The sequence below is a fragment of the Sminthopsis crassicaudata genome, chromosome 6 (genome assembly GCF_048593235.1).
Source record: "Sminthopsis crassicaudata isolate SCR6 chromosome 6, ASM4859323v1, whole genome shotgun sequence".
Classification (NCBI taxonomy): Eukaryota; Metazoa; Chordata; class Mammalia; order Dasyuromorphia; family Dasyuridae; genus Sminthopsis; species Sminthopsis crassicaudata.
In genome coordinates this window covers 248767637-248786494 of record NC_133622.1, presented here as the reverse complement: position 1 = coordinate 248786494, position 18858 = coordinate 248767637, and the positions used below count along the sequence as shown (strand labels likewise).

At 68.2% G+C, this 18858-nt stretch overlaps 3 protein-coding genes across 8 annotated transcripts; 2 read left to right on the top strand and 1 right to left on the bottom strand.

Annotated features, from left to right (window-relative positions):
* The first annotated feature begins 224 nt into the window (after window positions 1–224).
* On the top strand, window positions 225–2905 carry B3GAT3 (beta-1,3-glucuronyltransferase 3). 2 transcript variants are annotated; one of them, XM_074272438.1, is made up of 6 exons: window positions 225–301; window positions 613–711; window positions 1016–1190; window positions 1410–1770; window positions 1866–2156; window positions 2418–2905. In XM_074272438.1, exons 2-6 carry the CDS (start codon window positions 630–632, stop codon window positions 2514–2516), a joined length of 1008 nt encoding a protein of 335 aa, XP_074128539.1. In that variant the 5' UTR covers window positions 225–301; window positions 613–629; the 3' UTR covers window positions 2517–2905. The 2 variants fall into 2 exon arrangements, with proteins under 2 accessions (XP_074128539.1, XP_074128540.1); XM_074272439.1 differs by lacking the exon at window positions 225–301 and adding an exon at window positions 308–476.
* Window positions 2906–3040: 135 nt separating this feature from the next.
* ROM1 (retinal outer segment membrane protein 1) lies at window positions 3041–4902 on the bottom strand. Its single transcript, XM_074272432.1, has 3 exons — window positions 4133–4902; window positions 3630–3876; window positions 3041–3530 (listed from the first exon to the last, which is right to left on the bottom strand). Exons 1-3 carry the CDS (start codon window positions 4720–4722, stop codon window positions 3306–3308), a joined length of 1062 nt encoding a protein of 353 aa, XP_074128533.1. The 5' UTR covers window positions 4723–4902; the 3' UTR covers window positions 3041–3305.
* A 542-nt stretch (window positions 4903–5444) lies between these two features.
* Window positions 5445–18593, top strand: EML3 (EMAP like 3). Of its 5 annotated transcripts, none has more exons than XM_074272425.1 (22): window positions 5445–5600; window positions 5811–6024; window positions 6103–6285; window positions 6389–6502; window positions 9500–9567; window positions 10652–10775; window positions 11485–11655; window positions 11926–11995; window positions 12080–12190; window positions 12423–12518; window positions 12929–13084; window positions 13292–13433; window positions 14561–14712; window positions 14784–14909; window positions 14990–15121; window positions 15335–15402; window positions 15494–15582; window positions 15819–15916; window positions 16010–16097; window positions 16588–16686; window positions 16874–17004; window positions 18154–18593. In XM_074272425.1, the coding sequence occupies exons 1-22, from the start codon at window positions 5579–5581 to the stop codon at window positions 18352–18354; spliced, it is 2655 nt and encodes an 884-aa protein (XP_074128526.1). In that variant the 5' UTR covers window positions 5445–5578; the 3' UTR covers window positions 18355–18593. The 5 variants fall into 5 exon arrangements, 3 of the variants coding, with proteins under 3 accessions (XP_074128526.1, XP_074128525.1, XP_074128527.1); XM_074272424.1 differs by having other exon boundaries at window positions 6100–6285; XR_012483010.1 differs by lacking the exon at window positions 18154–18593 and having other exon boundaries at window positions 6100–6285; window positions 15494–15571.
* Window positions 18594–18858: the final 265 nt, after the last annotated feature.

The window sequence follows — 18858 nt, the reverse complement described above, 5'->3', positions numbered from 1 at the left end:
CTGTAGCCTCTCGGCCTCGGGCGCTGTGCGGAAAACCATTTGGGGACTAGGCTCACGTGACCGTCCCAGGCGCCTTCGACCCGTGTGGCTCCGTGCCGCGTCAGGTGCGCGGCCCGGGCGTGACGTCACGGATCCCGGCGCTCCCGGAAATGAATGGCGCGGGAAATCTGAGGGGTGGGACCAAGAAGAGATTTGCCCCGGAAGTTGGGGGTGGGACCGGAAGCTAACCTTTGCCAACCGGCCCGGAAGGAGAGGGGGAAGGGGGAGGAGGCGGGAGCTTCTCATCCCGGACCCATAGAGGGTGAGGCTGGGGTCGCCTCGAAATCCCCCTCTCCCGCCCCGCCCCTTCCCGGGTTCTCCCGTCCTTGCTTCTCCATCCCGTCTCCGCCCCTCCTCTTTAGCTCCGCCCCCACAGCCTCCATCTCCAGCCTGGCATCCCCTGGCCCCCGAGTCTCCCCGGCGCCGACCCCTCCCAGGTGACTCCCCCACCCCCCGCTCCAGGCGTTGTCGGCCCAGCCCCCTCCGCAGCCGGCCCATGGCCCCCCTCCTCGTCCCGTGGCCCGGGCAGCTCCGGCCGCTCTGCGCGCCTTAGCCCCGGCTCGCCTTCCGCAGGCTCCCCGGGCCCAGCCATGAAACTGAAGCTGAAGAACGTCTTCCTGGTCTATTTCCTGGTGTCCCTCTCCGGCCTCCTCTACGCGCTGCTGCAGCTGGGTGAGGCCCCGGCGGGTCCGCAGGCGCCCTCCTGCTCTGGGGGGGGGGGGGTCGGGGAGGAAGGGTGCCCGCGTGCCTCAGGCTGTGGGGAGGGGGCTGCCCCTTGGGGTCCCCCCACCTCAGATTTTGCCAGAAGGGTCTAGAGGCCGCCTTGGTCTGGAAGATGGAGGTCATTCCCAGGGATGGCAAGCAGAGGCGTTGCCCGCTTCTCCCGTGCCCGCTCCTCTCCTTCACCCATTCCTCTCCCGTGCCCGCTTCTCCCGTGCCCGCTCGTCTCCTTCACCCATTCCTCTCCCGTGCCCAGGCCAGCCGTGCGACTGCTCCCCGCACCTCCGGGCCGCGGCCGAGCACCTGCGCAGGAAAGACCTGAAGATCTCCCAGCTGCAGGCCGAGCTTGGCCGGCCGCCCCCCGCTCCTGCCCAGCCCCCCGAGCCCGAGGCTCTGCCCGTCATCTACGTCGTGACCCCGACCTACGCCAGGTGAGCGCCTGCCCGGTGGGGGTCGCCCGAGGCCTGGGGCTGACCCGGAGCTGGCTGCAGAGGCCGGGGAGGGGGGGGGGGAGGCAGCGCAAGCCCCAGGACCCCCAGACAAACGCGCCGCGGCCGGGTGGAGAGGTCTGGGACTTGCCTGGGTCCCGGCGGGAGGCGCGGCCAGGCCCAAGTGCCCCGGCCCTCCCCCTGACCCCCTCTCCCCCCCAGGCTGGTGCAGAAGGCGGAGCTGGTCCGCCTGTCCCAGACGCTGGCCTTGGTGCCCAGGCTGCACTGGGTGCTGGTGGAGGACGCCGAGGGCCCCACCCCGCTGGTCTCGGGGCTGCTGGCCGCCTCCGGCCTCCGGTTCACCCACCTGGTGGCCCTCACCCCGAAGGGGCAGAAGCTTCGGGAAGGGGAGCCCGGCTGGGTCCGGCCCCGCGGCGTGGAGCAGAGGAACCGGGCCCTGGCTTGGCTGCGGGGGAAAGAGGCCGCGGCGGGGGGGGACAGGGAGCCGCCGCCTCCGGGGGCGCGTGGGGTCGTCTACTTTGCCGACGACGATAACACCTACAGCCGGGAGCTCTTCGAGGAGGTGAGAGGGGGCGGGGGGATGCAGGGAGGGGGCCGGGGGGCTGCTGGGGGTCACCCGTGTCTGTCTCATCTTTCTCCGTCCGTCCCGTCCCCCAGATGAGGGGAACCCGCGGCGTCTCCGTGTGGCCGGTCGGGCTGGTCGGCGGTCTGCGCTTCGAGGGCCCCCAGGTGCAGGGGGGCCGGGTGGTTGGCTTTCACACGGCCTGGGAGCCCGGGCGGCCCTTCCCTCTGGACATGGCCGGCTTCGCCGTCTCGCTGCCCCTCCTCCTGTCCCGGCCCGGCGCCCAGTTTGACCCCACGGCCCCCCGTGGCCACCTGGAGAGCAGCCTCCTCAGCCATCTCATCGACCCCAAGGATCTGGAGCCCCGGGCTGCGAACTGCACGCGGGTAAAGGCTCCACCCCCAGGGTGGGAGGCAGGGGGGCGCTTTCTGGGGCACGAGCCTGGCCCGTCCTCAGAGGATGCCACGTCCTGGGGAGCTCGTCCTTTTGGCGTCGGAGAGAACTGCCCGTTAAATGGAGAGCTTTAGGACTATGGGGGGTGGGGGCCCCAGAGGGATCCGCAGTTTGGGGCGGGAGCCGGGACGGTGCGGGGTTGCCCCCTCGTCCCCCCGGGCCCCTCTGTGATCGGGGGCTGGCGCCGCCCGCAGGTGCTGGTGTGGCACACGAGGACGGAGAAGCCCAAAATGAAGCAGGAGGAGCAGCTGCAGCGGCAGGGCCGCGGCTCGGACCCCAGCATCGAGGTGTGAGCCCGGAGCCTGGGGCACGTGGCCGTGCTGAGGACCTCGTTCCCTCGCCCTCCGAGCACCGCACAGGCTCCCGAGGTCGCGACCCTCCAGATGCCGGGTCTGTCTCCTGGGCCTAGTGGACACCGGGACCGTTCCAGGGCCGCTCCTCCCCCCGAATCGTCACGTGGAGCTCGCCAGAGATCAGGTGGACGGTGGTGTCGAGCCGGGTCAGCCCCGGGCCGGTGGCCCCAGCCGGAAGCGCAGCCGAGACTGTGGATGAGGGTGCTGTCCAGTTACTCGTGGGCATGGGCATGCGTCGCAGGGGCCTGGTCGGGAGGTTGCGGGGGCCTCCCCACAGTGAGCATGTTCCCCCATTCCTACCTCCAGAATAAAGTACGTCAAGCCTCTGACTCCGGCTCTTTGCTTGGCGCCGTGGTGCCCCCCCAGACCTCAGAAGGTCACACCCCAGAGCCCCTCCTGAGCCAGGAACAGGCCCCAACCGAGAAGCAGCCCCCTCCCCGTCCCCACACAAAGGAAGGAGAGCATCCGGAAGCTGACTTTATTGGTTTTGTGCACGTGGAGAATTTTGCCGTCTCGTTGCTGGGTGACGGGCGCCTCCTTGTGAAGGCCCACGGGAGGGGCTGGTGGGATCCTGGGCCTATCCTTCTAGCTAATACCCTCCTCCCCATCTGCGGCCCCTAATCTAGCTCCCTTCCCTCCCTCCCTCCCTGGGCACCGCTGAAGCCCCTTCTTCGTGGCCCTCTGCGGCGCTGCCCTTCTCGGGGGACTTAGGCTTCTGCCGTGGCTGCCTCAGGCCGGGGCCTCCTCGGCAGGGGCCTCCTCTGCCGGGGCCTCTGGCGGAAGCTCCTCGGGCCCGGGCCTCTGGGCGCACAGCCCCTGCTGGAAAACGCTTTTCAGCATCTCTTTGAGCCCTCCGGGGAACAGGTAGCCCTGCGTCTCTCCTTCCCCGTCGATGGCCCCCCCCAGGCCCTCCAGAGCCGTCTGCAGGTACCGGAGTCCCAGGAGCAGCAGCACCTGTGAGGGCAAAGGAAGAAAAGTGGGGGAAGAGGCTTGCTGAGGGTTGGGGCCTCTGACCTCCGCCCCACAGTGGCGGAGCCTCCCAGGGCAGCTTACCTGCAGGAAGAAGGTCACGCCCAGCAGGGTGCCCAGGGTGCCGGCCAGCGCCCGCAGGTGCCCCAGCAGCACCCCGTGGCAGCCCTGTTCCCAGAGGTTGAGGTTGAGCTGTCGAGGGTCAGACAGAGGCCGGGTCTGCGTGCTGGAGAGCTTCCTCTGCAGACAGGGCCAAGGGGAGTGGGGGTTACAGCAGGAGAAGGGCACCCCGTCGATCAGATAGCGGCCTTCCACGTTGCTCTGGATCTGGCTGCCAAAGAAGCACGGGAGCCGTCAGTTGAGAGACCCCCCAAGCCTCCTGAGGGGGGCTCCTTCGGCCCAGGGCCCCCCGAGAACCTCCCAGGGGAGCACCGTCGGCCCAGGGACCCCCAAGAGCCTCCTGAGGGGGGCTCCTTCGGCCCAGGGACCCCGAGAGTGGGCGCTGCTGATGGAGGCCCTTGGGGGAGGCGGGCAGGGGAAGGGGGTGGGGCTGCAGCAGGCCCACTCAAGAAGCCTCAGTGACTTACTCGATCACATCCTGGTCAGTGGGGTCCAGATAGCGGCTGCTGATCCACTGGACGGCGAACCAGTCTCTGGGGCCGTGCCGCCCGCAGCACTGGTAGCCCAGCTGCAGCTCGTCCAGCAGCCGCTTGGCGTTGCAGTGCCCGGGCACCTCCGTGTCCTTGTAGTGGTCCAGGGCCGCCCCCAGACCCTTCTCTAGAGCCGCGTCCAGGCCCCCGGGCAGCGCCAGGGCCAGCCCGGCCGCCAAGGCCAGGAGGCCCCCACCCCCCACGGTCCCGGCCAACAGGATCGGCCCCAGCACCCCTCGCCAGGGGGGATAGCGGGCGGCATCCAAGGCGGCTCTGGTGGCTCCGGCCCCCAGGAAGCCCAGGCCCAGGGCAGCTGCCCCCGCAGCCAAGGCTGCCTTGGGGAGGGCCGGAAAGGAGCAGGCGGGGTCCAAGAAAGGGCTGAGAAGCCGGAGCTGGAGCAGGAGGTGGCCACTAGAGATGAGGGTGAGCCCGCCTACCAGTGCCAGCAGCCAGGAGAGGAGCCAGAGCCCCTGGGCCAGGCGGACGCGGGCCTGGAGAGCCAGGGGAAGGGGCAGGATGGCAGCCATCTCCCATCTCGGCCCCGGGAGGAGTGCCCGCGGGCCTGCCAGGGGACCCAGGCGGGGTCGGGGGCGCTGACTCAGCCTGGCTCGGCTCAGCGCTGGGCTAATGCCAGCCTGACCCCAATACCCCGGGGTCCCACCCCTAAGCCCTAAGAACTTTCTGCCCTGCCCTCCCCCGGCCGGCCCCACACTGATTTTCCCGGCTCCGCCCCCTGCTCTGCCCCTCCCCTACTGGGAAGACAGACAGTCCTGCGGCCACGCCCCCTGCTCCCGTTCTACTCCCCCCCACCCCCCACCCCGTCCCCCCCCACCTGCCCAGTCTGGCCTCTCGGGACCCCCAGCACACACTTGGCCCGAGTCCATCCAGGGGGCGGGGAGGGGCGCCGAGCTAGGGAGCCTTAGGGGCGTCGGAGCTCACCCCCCTCTGGTCCCCCGGGAATAGAGGGGGAAGTGTGGGGGGCGATCGCCGAGGACCTGGGGGCTGCTGGGGAGGCGGGGGGCGGCCCGGGCCGGGAGGGGGCGGTGGGTCACGGGAGGTCTCGGGCCCTTTGCCCCGCCCTCCCTTCCGCCCCGTGGGAGTAGAGCCGGCCCGGGCAGGGAGGGGTTACCAGGCGGCCCGCCCCCCCTGCCCTCCCCCCCAGTGCTTCCTGGCTGCTCGGCGTCCGGCGGCTGTTTGCGCCGCGGACTGGGGGCCCGGACTGCTCCCCTGCCCCTCCCGGGGCCAGATCCCTCCCGCCCCCGACGGGGCTCTGCTCCCCGGCGGCCGCTCCCCGCGCGCTCGCCCCGCGCCCTCCCGCGGGCCATGGCCCTGGCAGCGCCCCAGCCTTAGACGCGGCGGCCGCTGCAGCGCCCCGGGGGCAGGATGGACGGGGCCGCGGGGCCGGGTGAGTGCGCGCGGGGCCTCCGAGGGGCCTGTCACCGCCCCCGGCCCGGCCCGGCTCCGGCCCCCCTGCCCCGCTCCGGGCCCGGGGGAGGAGATCGGGCAGGAAGGGGCCCGCCTGGGCGCCGGGCCGGGAGGGGGGAGGGGGCGTCGGGGAGAGGCCGGGGCCGGGCGGGCTCCGGCGGGCCGTGATCGCCCCTGTCTCCCGGCGCAGGTGAGGGACGGGCTGGAGGCGGCGAGTCCCCCGGCCCCCACAGCCTGGGCTCCCTGAGCCGCAGGCTCCGGGTTCAAGAGGAGGAGATGGAGCTGGTGAAAGCGGCCTTGGCCGAGGTTCTGCGGAGACTCCGGCTGCAGGAGGGGCCCCCGGGAGGCTCTCCGGGCCCGGCGCCCCCGCACGGAGGCAGGGAGGCCGCCTCGCTTCGCGACAGGTAGCCGCTGCCCCGGCCGCCTTCCTCTTTCCCCCGCCCTCCGGCCCAGCCGCGCTCACTCCCTCCTCTCCCCAGCAGCCCGCCGCCCCCGCCCGGCCCTGCCTTGGTGAGCCGGGGCACCCAGACGGAGACGGAGACCGAGGCCTCGGCCGCCCTGAGCAACGGGCCCCCCGCCCCTCCTGGGGGGGGAGAAGAGGAGCCGGGGGGCGCGGGCTCCCCCGGGGTGCCCCGGCCCCTGGCGCTCCCTCAGCGGGGGGACACGTGAGTCTCCGGGCCTGGGAGGGGGTGCAGAGGGAGGGAGGGGGAGAGAGGGGAGGGGCTCAGGCTGCCTCCCTGGGGACCCCTTCTGCAACCTCCCCTTCAGGCCCCGGCGGAATTCCTCGTCGTCAGCCTCCCCCGCCGACCGGCCTCGACAGAAGCTCTCCAGAAAAGCGGCCTCCTCCGCCAACCTGCTGCTCCGCTCGGGCAGCTCGGAAAGGTGGGCGGCGCCTCCCCTCTCTGCCTCCCCTCTCTGCCCCCAGCCTCCCCTCTCTGCCCCCAGCCTCCCCTCTCTGCCCCCAGCCTCCCCTCTCTGCCCCCAGCCTCCCCTCTCTGCCCCCCCAGCCTCCCCTCTCTGCCCCCCCAGGCTCCCTTCTCTGCCCCCAGCCTCCCTTCTCTGCCCCCCAGCCTCCCCTCTCTGCCCCCCCTCCCCTCTCTGCCCCCCCAGGCTCCCTTCTCTGCCCCCAGCCTCCCTTCTCTGCCCCCCCAGCCTCCCCTCTCTGCCCCCCAGCCTCCCCTCTCTGCCCCCCAGCCTCCCCTCTCTGCCCCCAGCCTCCCCTCTCTGCCCCCCCAGCCTCCCCTCTCTGCCCCCAGCCTCCCTTCTCTGCCCCCCCAGCCTCCCTTCTCTGCCTCCCCTCTCTGCCCCCCCTCCCCTCTCTGCCCCCCCAGGCTCCCTTCTCTGCCCCCCCAGCCTCCCTCCTCTGCCTCCCCTCTCTGCCCCCCCTCCCTTCTCTGCCCCCCCAGCCTCCCTTCTCTGCCCCCCAGCCTCCCCTCTCTGCCCCCCAGCCTCCCTTCTCTGCCCCCCCAGCCTCCCTTCTCTGCCTCCCCTCTCTGCCCCCCCTCCCCTCTCTGCCCCCCCAGGCTCCCTTCTCTGCCCCCAGCCTCCCTTCTCTGCCCCCCCAGCCTCCCTTCTCTGCCTCCCCTCTCTGCCCCCCCTCCCCTCTCTGCCCCCCCAGGCTCCCTTCTCTGCCCCCAGCCTCCCCTCTCTGCCCCCAGCCTCCCCTCTCTGCCCCCAGCCTCCCCTCTCTGCCCCCAGCCTCCCATCTCTGCCCCCCAGCCTCCCTTCTCTGCCCCCCCAGCCTCCCTTCTCTGCCCCCCAGCCTCCCCTCTCTGCCCCCCCAGCCTCCCTTCTCTGCCCCCCCAGCCTCCCTTCTCTGCCCCCCCAGCCTCCCCTCTCTGCCCCCCAGCCTCCCCTCTCTGCCCCCCAGGCTCCCTTCTCTGCCCCCCCAGCCTCCCCTCTCTGCCCCCCAGCCTCCCCTCTCTGCCCCCCCAGCCTCCCCTCTCTGCCCCCCCAGCCTCCCTTCTCTGCCCCCCCAGCCTCCCTTCTCTGCCCCCCAGGCTCCCTTCTCTGCCCCCCCAGCCTCCCCTCTCTGCCCCCCAGCCTCCCCTCTCTGCCCCCCAGGCTCCCTTCTCTGCCCCCCCAGCCTCCCCTCTCTGCCCCCCAGCCTCCCCTCTCTGCCCCCCAGCCTCCCTTCTCTGCCCCCCCAGCCTCCCTTCTCTGCCCCCCCAGCCTCCCCTCTCTGCCCCCCAGCCTCCCCTCTCTGCCCCCCAGGCTCCCTTCTCTGCCCCCCCAGCCTCCCCTCTCTGCCCCCCAGCCTCCCCTCTCTGCCCCCAGCCTCCCCTCTCTGCCCCCCAGCCTCCCCTCTCTGCCCCCCAGGCTCCCTTCTCTGCCCCCCCAGCCTCCCCTCTCTGCCCCCCAGCCTCCCTTCTCTGCCCCCCCAGCCTCCCCTCTCTGCCCCCCAGCCTCCCCTCTCTGCCCCCCAGGCTCCCTTCTCTGCCCCCCCAGCCTCCCCTCTCTGCCCCCCAGCCTCCCCTCTCTGCCCCCCAGCCTCCCCTCTCTGCCCCCCCAGCCTCCCCTCTCTGCCCCCCCAGGCTCCCTTCTCTGCCCCCAGCCTCCCCTCTCTGCCCCCAGCCTCCCCTCTCTGCCCCCAGCCTCCCCTCTCTGCCCCCAGCCTCCCATCTCTGCCCCCCAGCCTCCCTTCTCTGCCCCCCCCCAGCCTCCCCTCTCTGCCCCCAGCCTCCCCTCTCTGCCCCCAGCCTCCCTTCTCTGCCCCCCCCCAGCCTCCCTGGGCGACGGCTCTCTGGGGCCTCCACCCCTCCCCCTCTGGGGGACCTTCATGTATCCATTGTATTCATTCCTGCCCCAAACCTCGGGCCATTGTCATTATTGGTCCATTTTACAGATGAGGAAAGTCTGAGGTTTGAAGGATTAAAAGTCTAGACAGCTGAGGCCGCTTTCCAGTTAGGTGTTTTGGAGTCGGGATGCTGCCCCGGCCCCGCCCCCTCCCTGGCTGGACACTGAGGCAGCCCCCCCCCTGTAAGGGCCGCAGAGGTCGCCCCCCCCCCCTACACACTCTCGTTCCCAGGAGTCTTTGCGCTTCCCTGGGAGCGATATTCCCAAAGGGGACCACACACAGACTCCAGGACTTGGAGAAAGGGCGGGCCCTGTCACCTTACTGGGCCCCGGCTCCCTCCCGGCATCCTCTGCGTCCCCGGGAGCCTGCCCCCGGTTCCCACACGTTTCTGTCAGCACCCCCTCCCCCCCACTCACTGAGCGGCCAGGGCTGCCCAAGCTCTTCTCCGGCCGAGCTATGGCCGCTGTCCGGTCGGGGCTCAGCCAGTGGCCGGGGCGGGCCTGGGCAGCAGAGGCCCGTCCTGCCCGACCCTCGGCCATCCCCTCACGGAGGGGTGATGTGCTGCAGCCAAGCCGGAATCAGGGTTTCAGTCTGGGGGCCCGCAGTCTGGGGGCTCTGGTATCTCTTGATCGCCAGGGGGCGGGATTACCCACCATCCCTAGGGGCCCCTGGTGGCTGTGGAACAGTCTGAGCCCCGTTGGATTCAGGTCTGACCAGTGGCCCGAGGGCCCCGGGCTGGTCACCCTCAGGTGCCCTGGGCTCTTGCTGATGCTCCTGGGCCTGTTCCCAGCCAGCCATGCCCTAGGGGCCCCAGGGTCAGCCCGGTGGTACCACGGCTGGGAGTCAGGAAGACCCAAGTTCCAGCTGGCCTGGGCTCTCGCCGACCGGTTCCTTTCTGTTTGCCTCAGTTTCCTCCTCTGTGAAATGGGGAGTAATCCTCGCACTAAACGAGGTCCTGCTGGTAAAAGTGCTTTGGGACCCTGAAGGTCTGCTGTGAGGGGTGCTCCCTGCTTTCCACCCTCTCCCCAGGCTCGCGCCGGGACATCCTCACCTCTGGCTTTTTGTTTTTTCCCTCTCCACAGCCGCGGGGGGAAGGATCCCGTCTCCAGCCCTGGGGGCCCCGGTTCTCGGAGGAGCAATTATAACCTGGGTAAGGGTCACGTGGGGCAGCAGGGGCGGGGCAGGTGAGGATTGCTCCAAAGGTTCGAGCTCTGCGCCCCGGACCGTCTCCGGCAGCGTCCTGGCGGTCTCCGGCAGCGTCCGGGCGGTCTCCGGCAGTGTCCGGGCCAGGGCTCCTTCTGTGTCCTGGGAAGTCTCCGGCAGCGTCTGGACCGTCTCCAGCAGTGTCTGGGCGGTCTCCGGCAGCATCCGGGCGGTCTCCGGCAGCGTCCGGGCGGTCTCCGGCAGCGTCCGGGTGGTCTCCGGCAGTGTCCAGGTCAGGGCTCCTTCTGTGTCCTGGGAAGTCTCCGGCAGTGTCCGGGCGGTCTCCGGCAGCGTCCGGGCGGTCTCCGGCAGCGTCCGGGCGGTGTCTGGCAATGTCCAGGTGGTCTCCGGCAGCGTCCGGGCGGTCTCCGGCAGTGTCCAGGCCAGGGCTCCTTCTGTGTCCTGGGAAGTCTCCGGCAGCCTCCGGGCGGTCTCCGGCAGCGTCCGGGTGGTCTCCGGCAGTGTCCAGGCCAGGGCTCCTTCTGTGTCCTGGGAAGTCTCCGGCAGCGTCCGGACGGTCTCGGCAGCGTCCGGGCGGTCTCCGGCAGTGTCCAGGCCAGGGCTCCTTCTGTGTCCTGGGCAGTCTCCGGCAGCATCCGGACGGTCTCGGCAGCGTCCGGGCGGTCTCCGGCAGTGTCCAGGCCAGGGCTCCTTCTGTGTCCTGGGAAGTCTCCGGCAGCGTCCGGGCGGTCTCCAGCAGCGTCCGGGTGGTCTCCGGCAGTGTTCGGGCCAGGGCTCCTTCTGTGTCCTGGGAAGTCTCCGGCAGCGTCCGGGCAGTCTCCGGCAGCGTCCGGGCGGTCTCCGGCAGCGTCCGGGCCAGGGCTCCTTCTGTGTCCTGGGAAGTCTCCGGCAGCGTCCGGGCGGTCTCCGGCAGGGCCACGGCTCGTTAGCTGTTGGAGAGCTGGGGTGTGGCGTGGATTTGGGCAGATGGCCCCGAGCACGCAGTTCCTCCCCCGTTTGTCCTTCTCCCCCCCTGAGTCCTTCCGGGGCGGGGGCAGGCCACAGGTAACGGCTCCTCCTGTCTCCCACAGAGGGCATCTCTGTGAAGATGTTCCTTCGAGGCCGGCCCATCACCATGTACATCCCGTCGGGCGTCCGAAGTCCCGAGGAGCTGCCCAGCGGCCCGCCCCCTGAGAACCTCAGCCTTGACTGGGTGTATCCTCTCGGGGCCCCTTTATCCCCCTCCTCCCCAGGAGTTCCCCTCAGGAGGTCCCAGGATCCTCATCCCCCTCCTCAGTGCCCCCACCCTCTGTTCACCCTTGACTTCTGACCCCTGTCCAGCACAGAGGAGCTTCACGCTTCCGAGGGCTTTATTAAGCCTTTGCCCCATCACCCGGCTCGAGGAACCTTCAGGCGGGGACAGGAGGGCCGGGGTGGGAAGCTCTCCAAGGATGTTCAGAGAAGGAGAAGATCAAAGAAAGCGGTCCAAGGCTGGAAAAGGGGACTGTCCCAGGCAGAGATGGGGAAGGCCCTCAAACGCGGCCAGAGGTCAGAGGTGACAGGGCAAGTTTGAGAGCAGCACGTGGTGTCAGAGGTGCCCGGAGAGGCAGGCTGGCATCTGCCAGAGGAGGCCAGAAGTGGTAGGAGGGACCCACTGAAGGCTCTTGCCCGGAGCCAGGCAAAGGGGTGCCTTAAGAGACTTTGGCAGCAGCCTCCACGAGAGATCCCTGGAAAGGGGCAGCCACGAGAAACAGGGGGGGGTTTTCTGGGGGTCTCTCCAGTGCCGAGGAGGCCCAGAAGCAGGCCGATGGCTCAGAGGGGGGGCAGAGGGAGTGGGCAAGCTGGGTGGGTGGAGGACTTGGGGCTGCCAGGGTTCCAGATTTCTGAGGGTCTCTTTTCCTTGACCTCCCTCCTCGCCCCCCAGATACGGGTACAGGGGCCGAGATTCGCGGTCCAACTTGTTTGTGCTCCGCTCTGGGGAAGTAGTTTATTTCATCGCCTGCGTGGTGGTGCTGTATCGCCCGGGAGGAGGCCCGGGGGGCCCTGGGGGTGGCGTCCAGAGGCACTACTTGGGGCACACAGACTGCGTCCGCTGGTGAGGACCCCAGGCGGGGGGGCGGGGTGTGAGCTGGGAGCAAGGAGGAGCGTTTCAGAGCGGGCTCCGTCAGCAAGGGTGGCTCGAGGGCAGCGGCGGGCCTACCGGCTCTGGGGCAGAGGGCTCATTGCCCATCGCTTCTGGGCCGACCGAACCGATCCTCTTGGGGGTCTTGTTGGTCTTCGATCACGTGCCGGGCCGACGGCTCCAAACGCTGGGATGTGGGGGGCCCGGAGAGCCCTCCCCCATGTCCCCTTCTCCACCTTTCAGTCTTGCCGTCCATCCCGATGGGGTCCGTGTAGCTTCTGGGCAGACGGCCGGGGTCGACAAGGATGGGAAGGTACTGTCCTAGTCATGGGGGGAGGGAAGGGCTGCCCACCGACTCCCGTTTTGGGACTTCCCTTTGCCTTCTCTTCCCCCTTAGCCACTTCAGCCAGTAGTTCACATCTGGGACTCAGAGAAGCTTCATAAGCTCCAGGAGATCGGACTTGGGGTGTTTGAGAGAGGAGTTGGGGCCCTCGCCTTCTCCGTCGCGGTGAGCCGGCCCTCCCCGCCTTTGAAACGTTCATGGTCCACGCAGGGACTTTGTGGTCTCTGCTCCTAGAGAAACCTGTGCAGCCCCCAGCCCTCCTGCCTTAGCCCAGCGCCTGCCCCATTCTTCCTAGCCCCCTATGACTGGGGCACGTTTTAGCCCTTCCCGTGCTGTCCGTGACCCTGACCCTGAGACCCAGGGCTCCCCCTGAGTCCTGCCGTACCCTCATCCCCAGGATCAGGGCAGCTTCCTTTGTGTGGTGGATGACTCCAATGAACACATGTTGTCCGTGTGGGACTGGAACCGAGGCGCCAAGCTGGCGGAAATCAAGGTGAGGGTCCTTGAGGAGGGCAGAGGAAGGAGGCTCTCTGGGCTTCGGGTCGGGGTCACAGCAAAGTCCTCTGGTCGCTTGGGCACAGAAGCTGGGCCGGCAGGTCGGGCTGACTTGGAGTCTCGGGGTGCCTTCCCCTTTTTGGGGAGTATCGGCGGTGGGAAATGCAGCTGGGCTCCCACCCCACCGTTGTCTCTTCCTACTACTGCTCTGACTGAGCAAGGCCCTTCTTTCTGGGCCTCGGTTTCTCCTGAAAAGCACCAAGTGGTCTCCGAGGTCCCTCTCAGCTCTGTGTCCCTGTGGCCCCACGACTCCCTAAATACAGGTGACTTCAAAAGGGGCAGGGGTGAGGAGGGGGCTCCCGGGCTGCTCTGGCTGGTCGTCTAGCCGCCGGGTCTCCTTCCCTCCAGAGCACCAACGACTCCGTCCTGGCCGTCGGCTTCAATCCCCGAGACAGCAGTTGTATCGTCACCAGCGGGAAGTCCCACGTCCACTTCTGGAACTGGTCCACTGGAGGAGGAGCTCTGGGCAATGGGGGCCTCGCACGGAAACAGGGAGTCTTTGGGGTGAGGTCTGAAGGGGCTCGATGGGGGGAATGCGGGGTACGGATGAAAAGTGGGGATTGGCCTCCAGCTTTCCCCTCATACAGACCCTAGATTTGGTCCCTGACCTCTGAAGCCCAGCTTTTTTGTGACCTCCTTGCCAACTTATCCCTTGACCGCTCTGATGATCTCATGGCTTGCCTTTAACCTTTGCCCTCTGCCCCCTCCCAGAAATACAAGAAGCCCAAATTTGTCCCCTGCTTTGTGTTCCTTCCGGATGGAGACATCCTCACTGGGGACTCAGAAGGGACCATCCTCACCTGGGGGCGGAGCCTGCCTGACTCCAGGACCCCAGGCAGGGGTGGGGCTAAAGGTACATGATCCCCCCCCACCCCCAAGGCTGGTCAGGACCACCATGTGAAATTAGAGCCAAGGCGGAGGGTAGGGTAGGGAACTGAGAGGAAGAAGCACCTTCTTAGAAGGAAGTGCCCACAGCCCTGGAGGTGGGCCGGGAACCGGTCTTAGGAAAGTGGCTTCCCCGTCTGGACCTCAAGTTCCTCATCTGTGGAATGAGGGGGCTGGACTAGGTCAGGGATCCTTACCCTGCGTAATGGAAAGGTTCTAGTAAGTCCATAAACCAGGCGGGGAAATGACGTCTTGCAATGTCCACTAAGTGCTAAGAGAAAGTTAGCATTTCCTTCGAGCATTAATGCAGGCAAACCGCCCGCTGTGGTATTAGGTCTCACTGCAAACCGGGTGAAGACCCTTGGATGCTAAGGCCCCTTCCAGCCCCGACATCCCAGGTTCTAAGGCCCCTTCCAGCCCCGACGTCCCGGGTTCTAAGGCCCCTTCCAGCCCCGACGTCCCGGGTTCTAAGGCCCCTTCCAGCCCCGACGTCCCGGGTTCTAAGGCCCCTTCCAGCCCCGACGTCCCGGGTTCTAAGGCCCCTTCCAGCCCCGACGTCCCGGGTTCTAAGGCCCCTTCCAGCCCCGACGTCCCGGGTTCTAAGGCCCCTTCCAGCCCCGACGTCCCGGGTTCTAAGGCCCCTTCCAGCCCCGACGTCCCGGGTTCTAAGGCCCCTTCCAGCCCCGACGTCCCGGGTTCTAAGGCCCCTTCCAGCCCCGACGTCCCGGGTTCTAAGGCCCCTTCCAGCCCCGACGTCCCGGGTTCTAAGGCCCCTTCCAGCCCCGACGTCCCGGGTTCTAAGGCCCCTTCCAGCCCCGACGTCCCGGGTTCTAAGGCCCCTTCCAGCCCCGACGTCCCGGGTTCTAAGGCCCCTTCCAGCCCCGACGTCCCGGGTTCTAAGGCCCCTTCCAGCCCCGACGTTCCGGGTTCTAAGGCCTCTCCAAGCTCTGAGCTGCCATATTGTAAATCCTTGCCAGTGCTGACATTCTAGGCTTTAGAGGATTCCTTCTCCCTGACTTGGCCATGAGCCCCTTCCCCCCGGCCCCCTTGCAGTGCCCTCGGGCCCACGCACACTGAGCCTCCTTGCCCACACAGAGACCTTCGGGATTGTGGCCCAGACGCGCGCCCACGAGGGTTCCATCTTCGCTTTGTGTCTGCTGAGGGACGGGACTGTGCTGAGCGGGGGCGGGCGGGACCGGCGGCTGGTTCAGTGGGGGCCGGGGCTCACGGCCCTCCAGGAGGCCGAGGTAAGTGAGGCTGGGGACGGAGTGGGGGGGCTGGGGGCTGTCTCCGGCTGAGACGCGGCTGCCCCCTCCAGATCCCAGAACAGTTTGGAGCTGTCCGCGCCATTGCCGAAGGCCTCGGCTCGGAGCTGCTGGTGGGCACCACGAAGAACGCGCTGCTCAGGGGAGACCTGACTCAGGGCTTTTCCCCCGTGATCCAGGTTAGGTTTGGGGGGGCCGGAGGAGCGGGGGCTGGGCGGCCGGGAGAGCCGGCAGTAGCCTCCAGCCCCCTGTCCCATAGGGTCACACCGATGAGCTCTGGGGGCTCTGCACTCACCCCTCCCTGAACCGCTTCCTCACCTGTGGCCACGACCGGCAGCTCTGTCTGTGGGACGGGGAGTCCCACGCCTTGGCCTGGAGCCTTGATCTCAAGGTACTCTCCCATGAAGCTACACCCTACACCTCGCCTTCTGAGAGTCTTCCCCTCAGCTGCCCCACCATCTCCGGAACCGGCCTGCCCCCTGCCCCCAGGCCCCGGTGGGGGGCGGCGCGGGAGTCCATCCGAGGTGGGATGAGCTTGGGTTCCCCCCGTGAGAAAAGCATCTCCTTGAATCCCAACCCCAGCCTTCCATGTCTGACCCCCCAGGAGACGGGTCTCTGTGCCGATTTCCACCCCAGTGGGAAGGTCGTGGCTGTGGGACTAAACACTGGGAGGTGAGAGTGGGGGGCTCCAGGGCTGGGAGGGGGGAGGGAGGGAAGGCCGACCTGGGGCTGCTGACGCGGCCCCACCCCCTCCCCGACCCAGGTGGCTGGTTCTGGACACAGAGACTCGAGAGATCGTATCCGATTTCACGGACGGTAATGAGCAGCTCTCAGTTGTCAGGTATAGTCCAGGTGAGAGCCTCTCCCGCCCTGCCCCCACCCAGAGGCCTCTCTCTCTCTGACATCGCTTCCCCCTCCCCTTTTCCTCCCACATCCCGTTCCTGGGCCCGTCTCCTGTCCCCAGAGGTGAGCCGGGAGCAGGGCGCTTTCGCCTTGGCTCCCTCTCCCCCCGCTCTTAGCCCGGGACCCGGCCCAGAGCAAGCCCCTGAGAGACAAGTGCTCCTTGACTGACTGCCTGCCTCCTTCAGACGGGCTGTTCCTGGCCATCGGTTCCCACGACAACATGATCTACATCTACAGCGTCTCCGGCGACGGGGCCAAGTGCGGCCGCTTTGGCCGATGCGTGGTGAGGGCGCGGGGCCGGCCCCCTTCCCCGGGGGGCGGCCTGGGGAGCGGAGGGCCCCGGTTTGACCCCCCCCCCCCCCGTTCTTTCCCTCAGGGGCACTCCAGCTTCATCACCCATCTCGACTGGTCCAAGGATGGGAGCTTCATCATGTCCAATTCTGGGGACTACGAGATCCTCTACTGTGAGGAGGGGTTCACAGGGGTGGGTCACTATGGCGCAGAGCTCGGGCGGGGGAGGGGACCTAGGGCCAGAGGAACAGCTCTGCCGCTTGCTCTCTGGGGGACCTTCAGCGAGTCACCTCCGCTCCATCTTCTCTGTCCCGGCCCTGCCGTCCCAAGGGCGAAGCTCCCTCCGGCCTCCCGCATCCTGGCTTCTAAGGCCCCTCCGGCTGCTGACATTCTAGGCCGCTTCCTGCCGCGCCATTTGACATTTTTATTCTCTAAAGCTCTTTCTGGCTTCAAATCCTACAATCACACACTCAATCCACGGAAAACGCGCCAAACAAACCCCCTGATGGAAAAACCGTTCAGGGGCATCGGGCAAGGGGCGACTCAAAATTACGGATTGGCCAGGAATTCGGGGCCACGTCCTCCGGCTTCTTGTTTTCGTTCTGTTGAACCCACGGAAAGGGGTTGACCTAAGTTGGACTTCCTTCCTTCCCTTCCTCCCAGGGGACGTGTTAGGGGGCTGCAAGCTGCTGAGAAATCGCTATGAGAGCCGGGACCGAGAGTGGGCGACCTATACCTGTGTCTTGGGGTTCCACGTGTATGGTGAGCCCCAAGCCTGGTGAAGAGAGCTGGGGGGGGCAGGGCCGCCCCGTGGGGGAGGGCAAGGCCAGAGGCACGGGCCGAGAATGCCGAGGAGTGGGTCTGGGAACGTCCGGGACACGGGAATGCCGGGTCTGTGGGAGGTCGGGAATGTGGAGGAAACAGGAATGAGGAGGGCTTGCCTGGGTAGGCGTGTGGCCGGATGGATCCGACGGGACTGATATCAACTCTCTGTGCCGCTCCCACAACGAGCGGGTGGTGGCCGTGGCCGATGACTTCTGCAAGGTGCACCTGTTTCTCTACCCCTGTGCCCGGGCCAAGGTGAGGGGCCTGGAGGCTGGAGGAGGGAAGAGGGTGCAAGACGGGGTCCGGAGCTGCAGGAGGGGGAGGAGGGTGCAAAATAGGGGTCCGGAGCTGCAGGAGGGGGAGGAGGGTGCACGATGGGGGTCCAGAGCTGCAGGAGGGGGAGGAGGGTGCAAAATAGGGGTCCGGAGCTGCAGGAGGGGGAGGAGGGTGCACGATGGGGGTCCAGAGCTGCAGGAGGGGGAGGAGGGTGCAAAATAGGGGTCCGGAGCTGCAGGAGGGGGAGGAGGGTGCACGATGGGGGTCCGGAGCTGCAGGAGGGGGAGGAGGGTGCAAAATAGGGGTCCGGAGCTGCAGGAGGGGGAGGAGGGTGCACGATGGGGGTCCGGAGCTGCAGGAGGGGGAGGAGAGTGCACGATGGGGGTCCGGAGCTGCAGGAGGGGGAGGAGGGTGCACGATGGGGGTCCGGAGCTGCAGGAGGGGGAGGAGAGTGCACGATGGGGGTCCGGAGCTGCAGGAGGGGGAGGAGGGTGCACGATGGGGGTCCGGAGCTGCAGGAGGGGGAGGAGGGTGCACGATGGGGGTCCGGAGCTGCAGGAGGGGGAGGAGGGTGCACGATGGGGGTCCGGAGCTGCAGGAGGGGGAGGAGGGTGCACGATGGGGTCCGGAGCTGCAGGAGGGGGAGGAGGGTGCAAGATGGGGGTCCGGAGCTGCAGGAGGGGGAGGAGGGTGCACGATGGGGTCCGGAGCTGCAGGAGGGGGAGGAGGGTGCAAAATAGGGGTCCGGAGCTGCAGGAGGGGGAGGAGGGTGCACGATGGGGGTCCGGAGCTGCAGGAGGGGGAGGAGGGTACAAGACGGGGTCCGGAGCTGCAGGAGGGGGAGGAGAGTGCACGATGGGGGTCCGGAGCTGCAGGAGGGGGAGGAGGGTGCACGATGGGGGTCCGGAGCTGCAGGAGGGGGAGGAGGGTGCACGATGGGGGTCTGGAGCTGCCGAAGCAGCACTCCCGGCTCAGAGCAAAGAACGTTTGCGCTGGGAGTAAGAAGACGGGATTCAGAGGCTGGCCGGGCATGGTGGGCCGCGCCCCTCCCTGTGACTCAGTTGCCTTGTTTGTTAAATGCCGGCGTCCGGCGCTCCGGCCCGGTGACTGGCCCACATCCCCCCCCAGGCTCCCAGCCGAAAGTTCGGAGGCCACGGCAGCCACGTCACCAGTGTCCGCTTCACGCATGACGATTCTCACCTCATCTCACTGGGAGGAAAGGATGCGAGCATTTTCCAGTGGCGCATGCTGGGAGGCGGGGGCTCCGGAGCGCCCGCCACGCCCTCCCGCACCCCGTCCCTGTCCCCCGCCTCCTCGCTGGACGCCTGAGCCCGCCCGGACTAGATGGGGGGTGCAGAGGATGCTTCTCGCGCAACCTCCCGGCGCCCCCTCCCCCTCCCAAGGACCAGGAGCCTTCTCTTCCAACTTCGTTACATTCCGTGCCTTCTCCCGGCCGGGGAGGGGCGTTGGGCCCCCCCAACACTGTACAGAAGCGCAGGCTGAGCCGAGCAGCCCCGCCCTCCTCCCAGACCCGCGCAGGGCTGGGGCAATAAAACCAAAGCAAAGTCTCCCGTAGCCCGGCTCCGTCCTTCAGGGGGGGAGGGGGGCATGAGGCGTCCTGGGTACTAGGAGAGGGGCTGGGCACCGCGCTCCCTCCCTAACGGCGGCCCGGGGGAGGGGAGCAGCACTGGCAGGGCCGAGGCTAGACCAGAGGGGAAGAGAAGAGAGCAGGTCCATGCAAATGAAAAGCAAAGGGCATGTAAATATCTGGCCCTGGGAGCCTTCCTGTGGCCACGTGCAAAAGGCAGAGAGGCAGAGGCGAGGAAAGGGTTA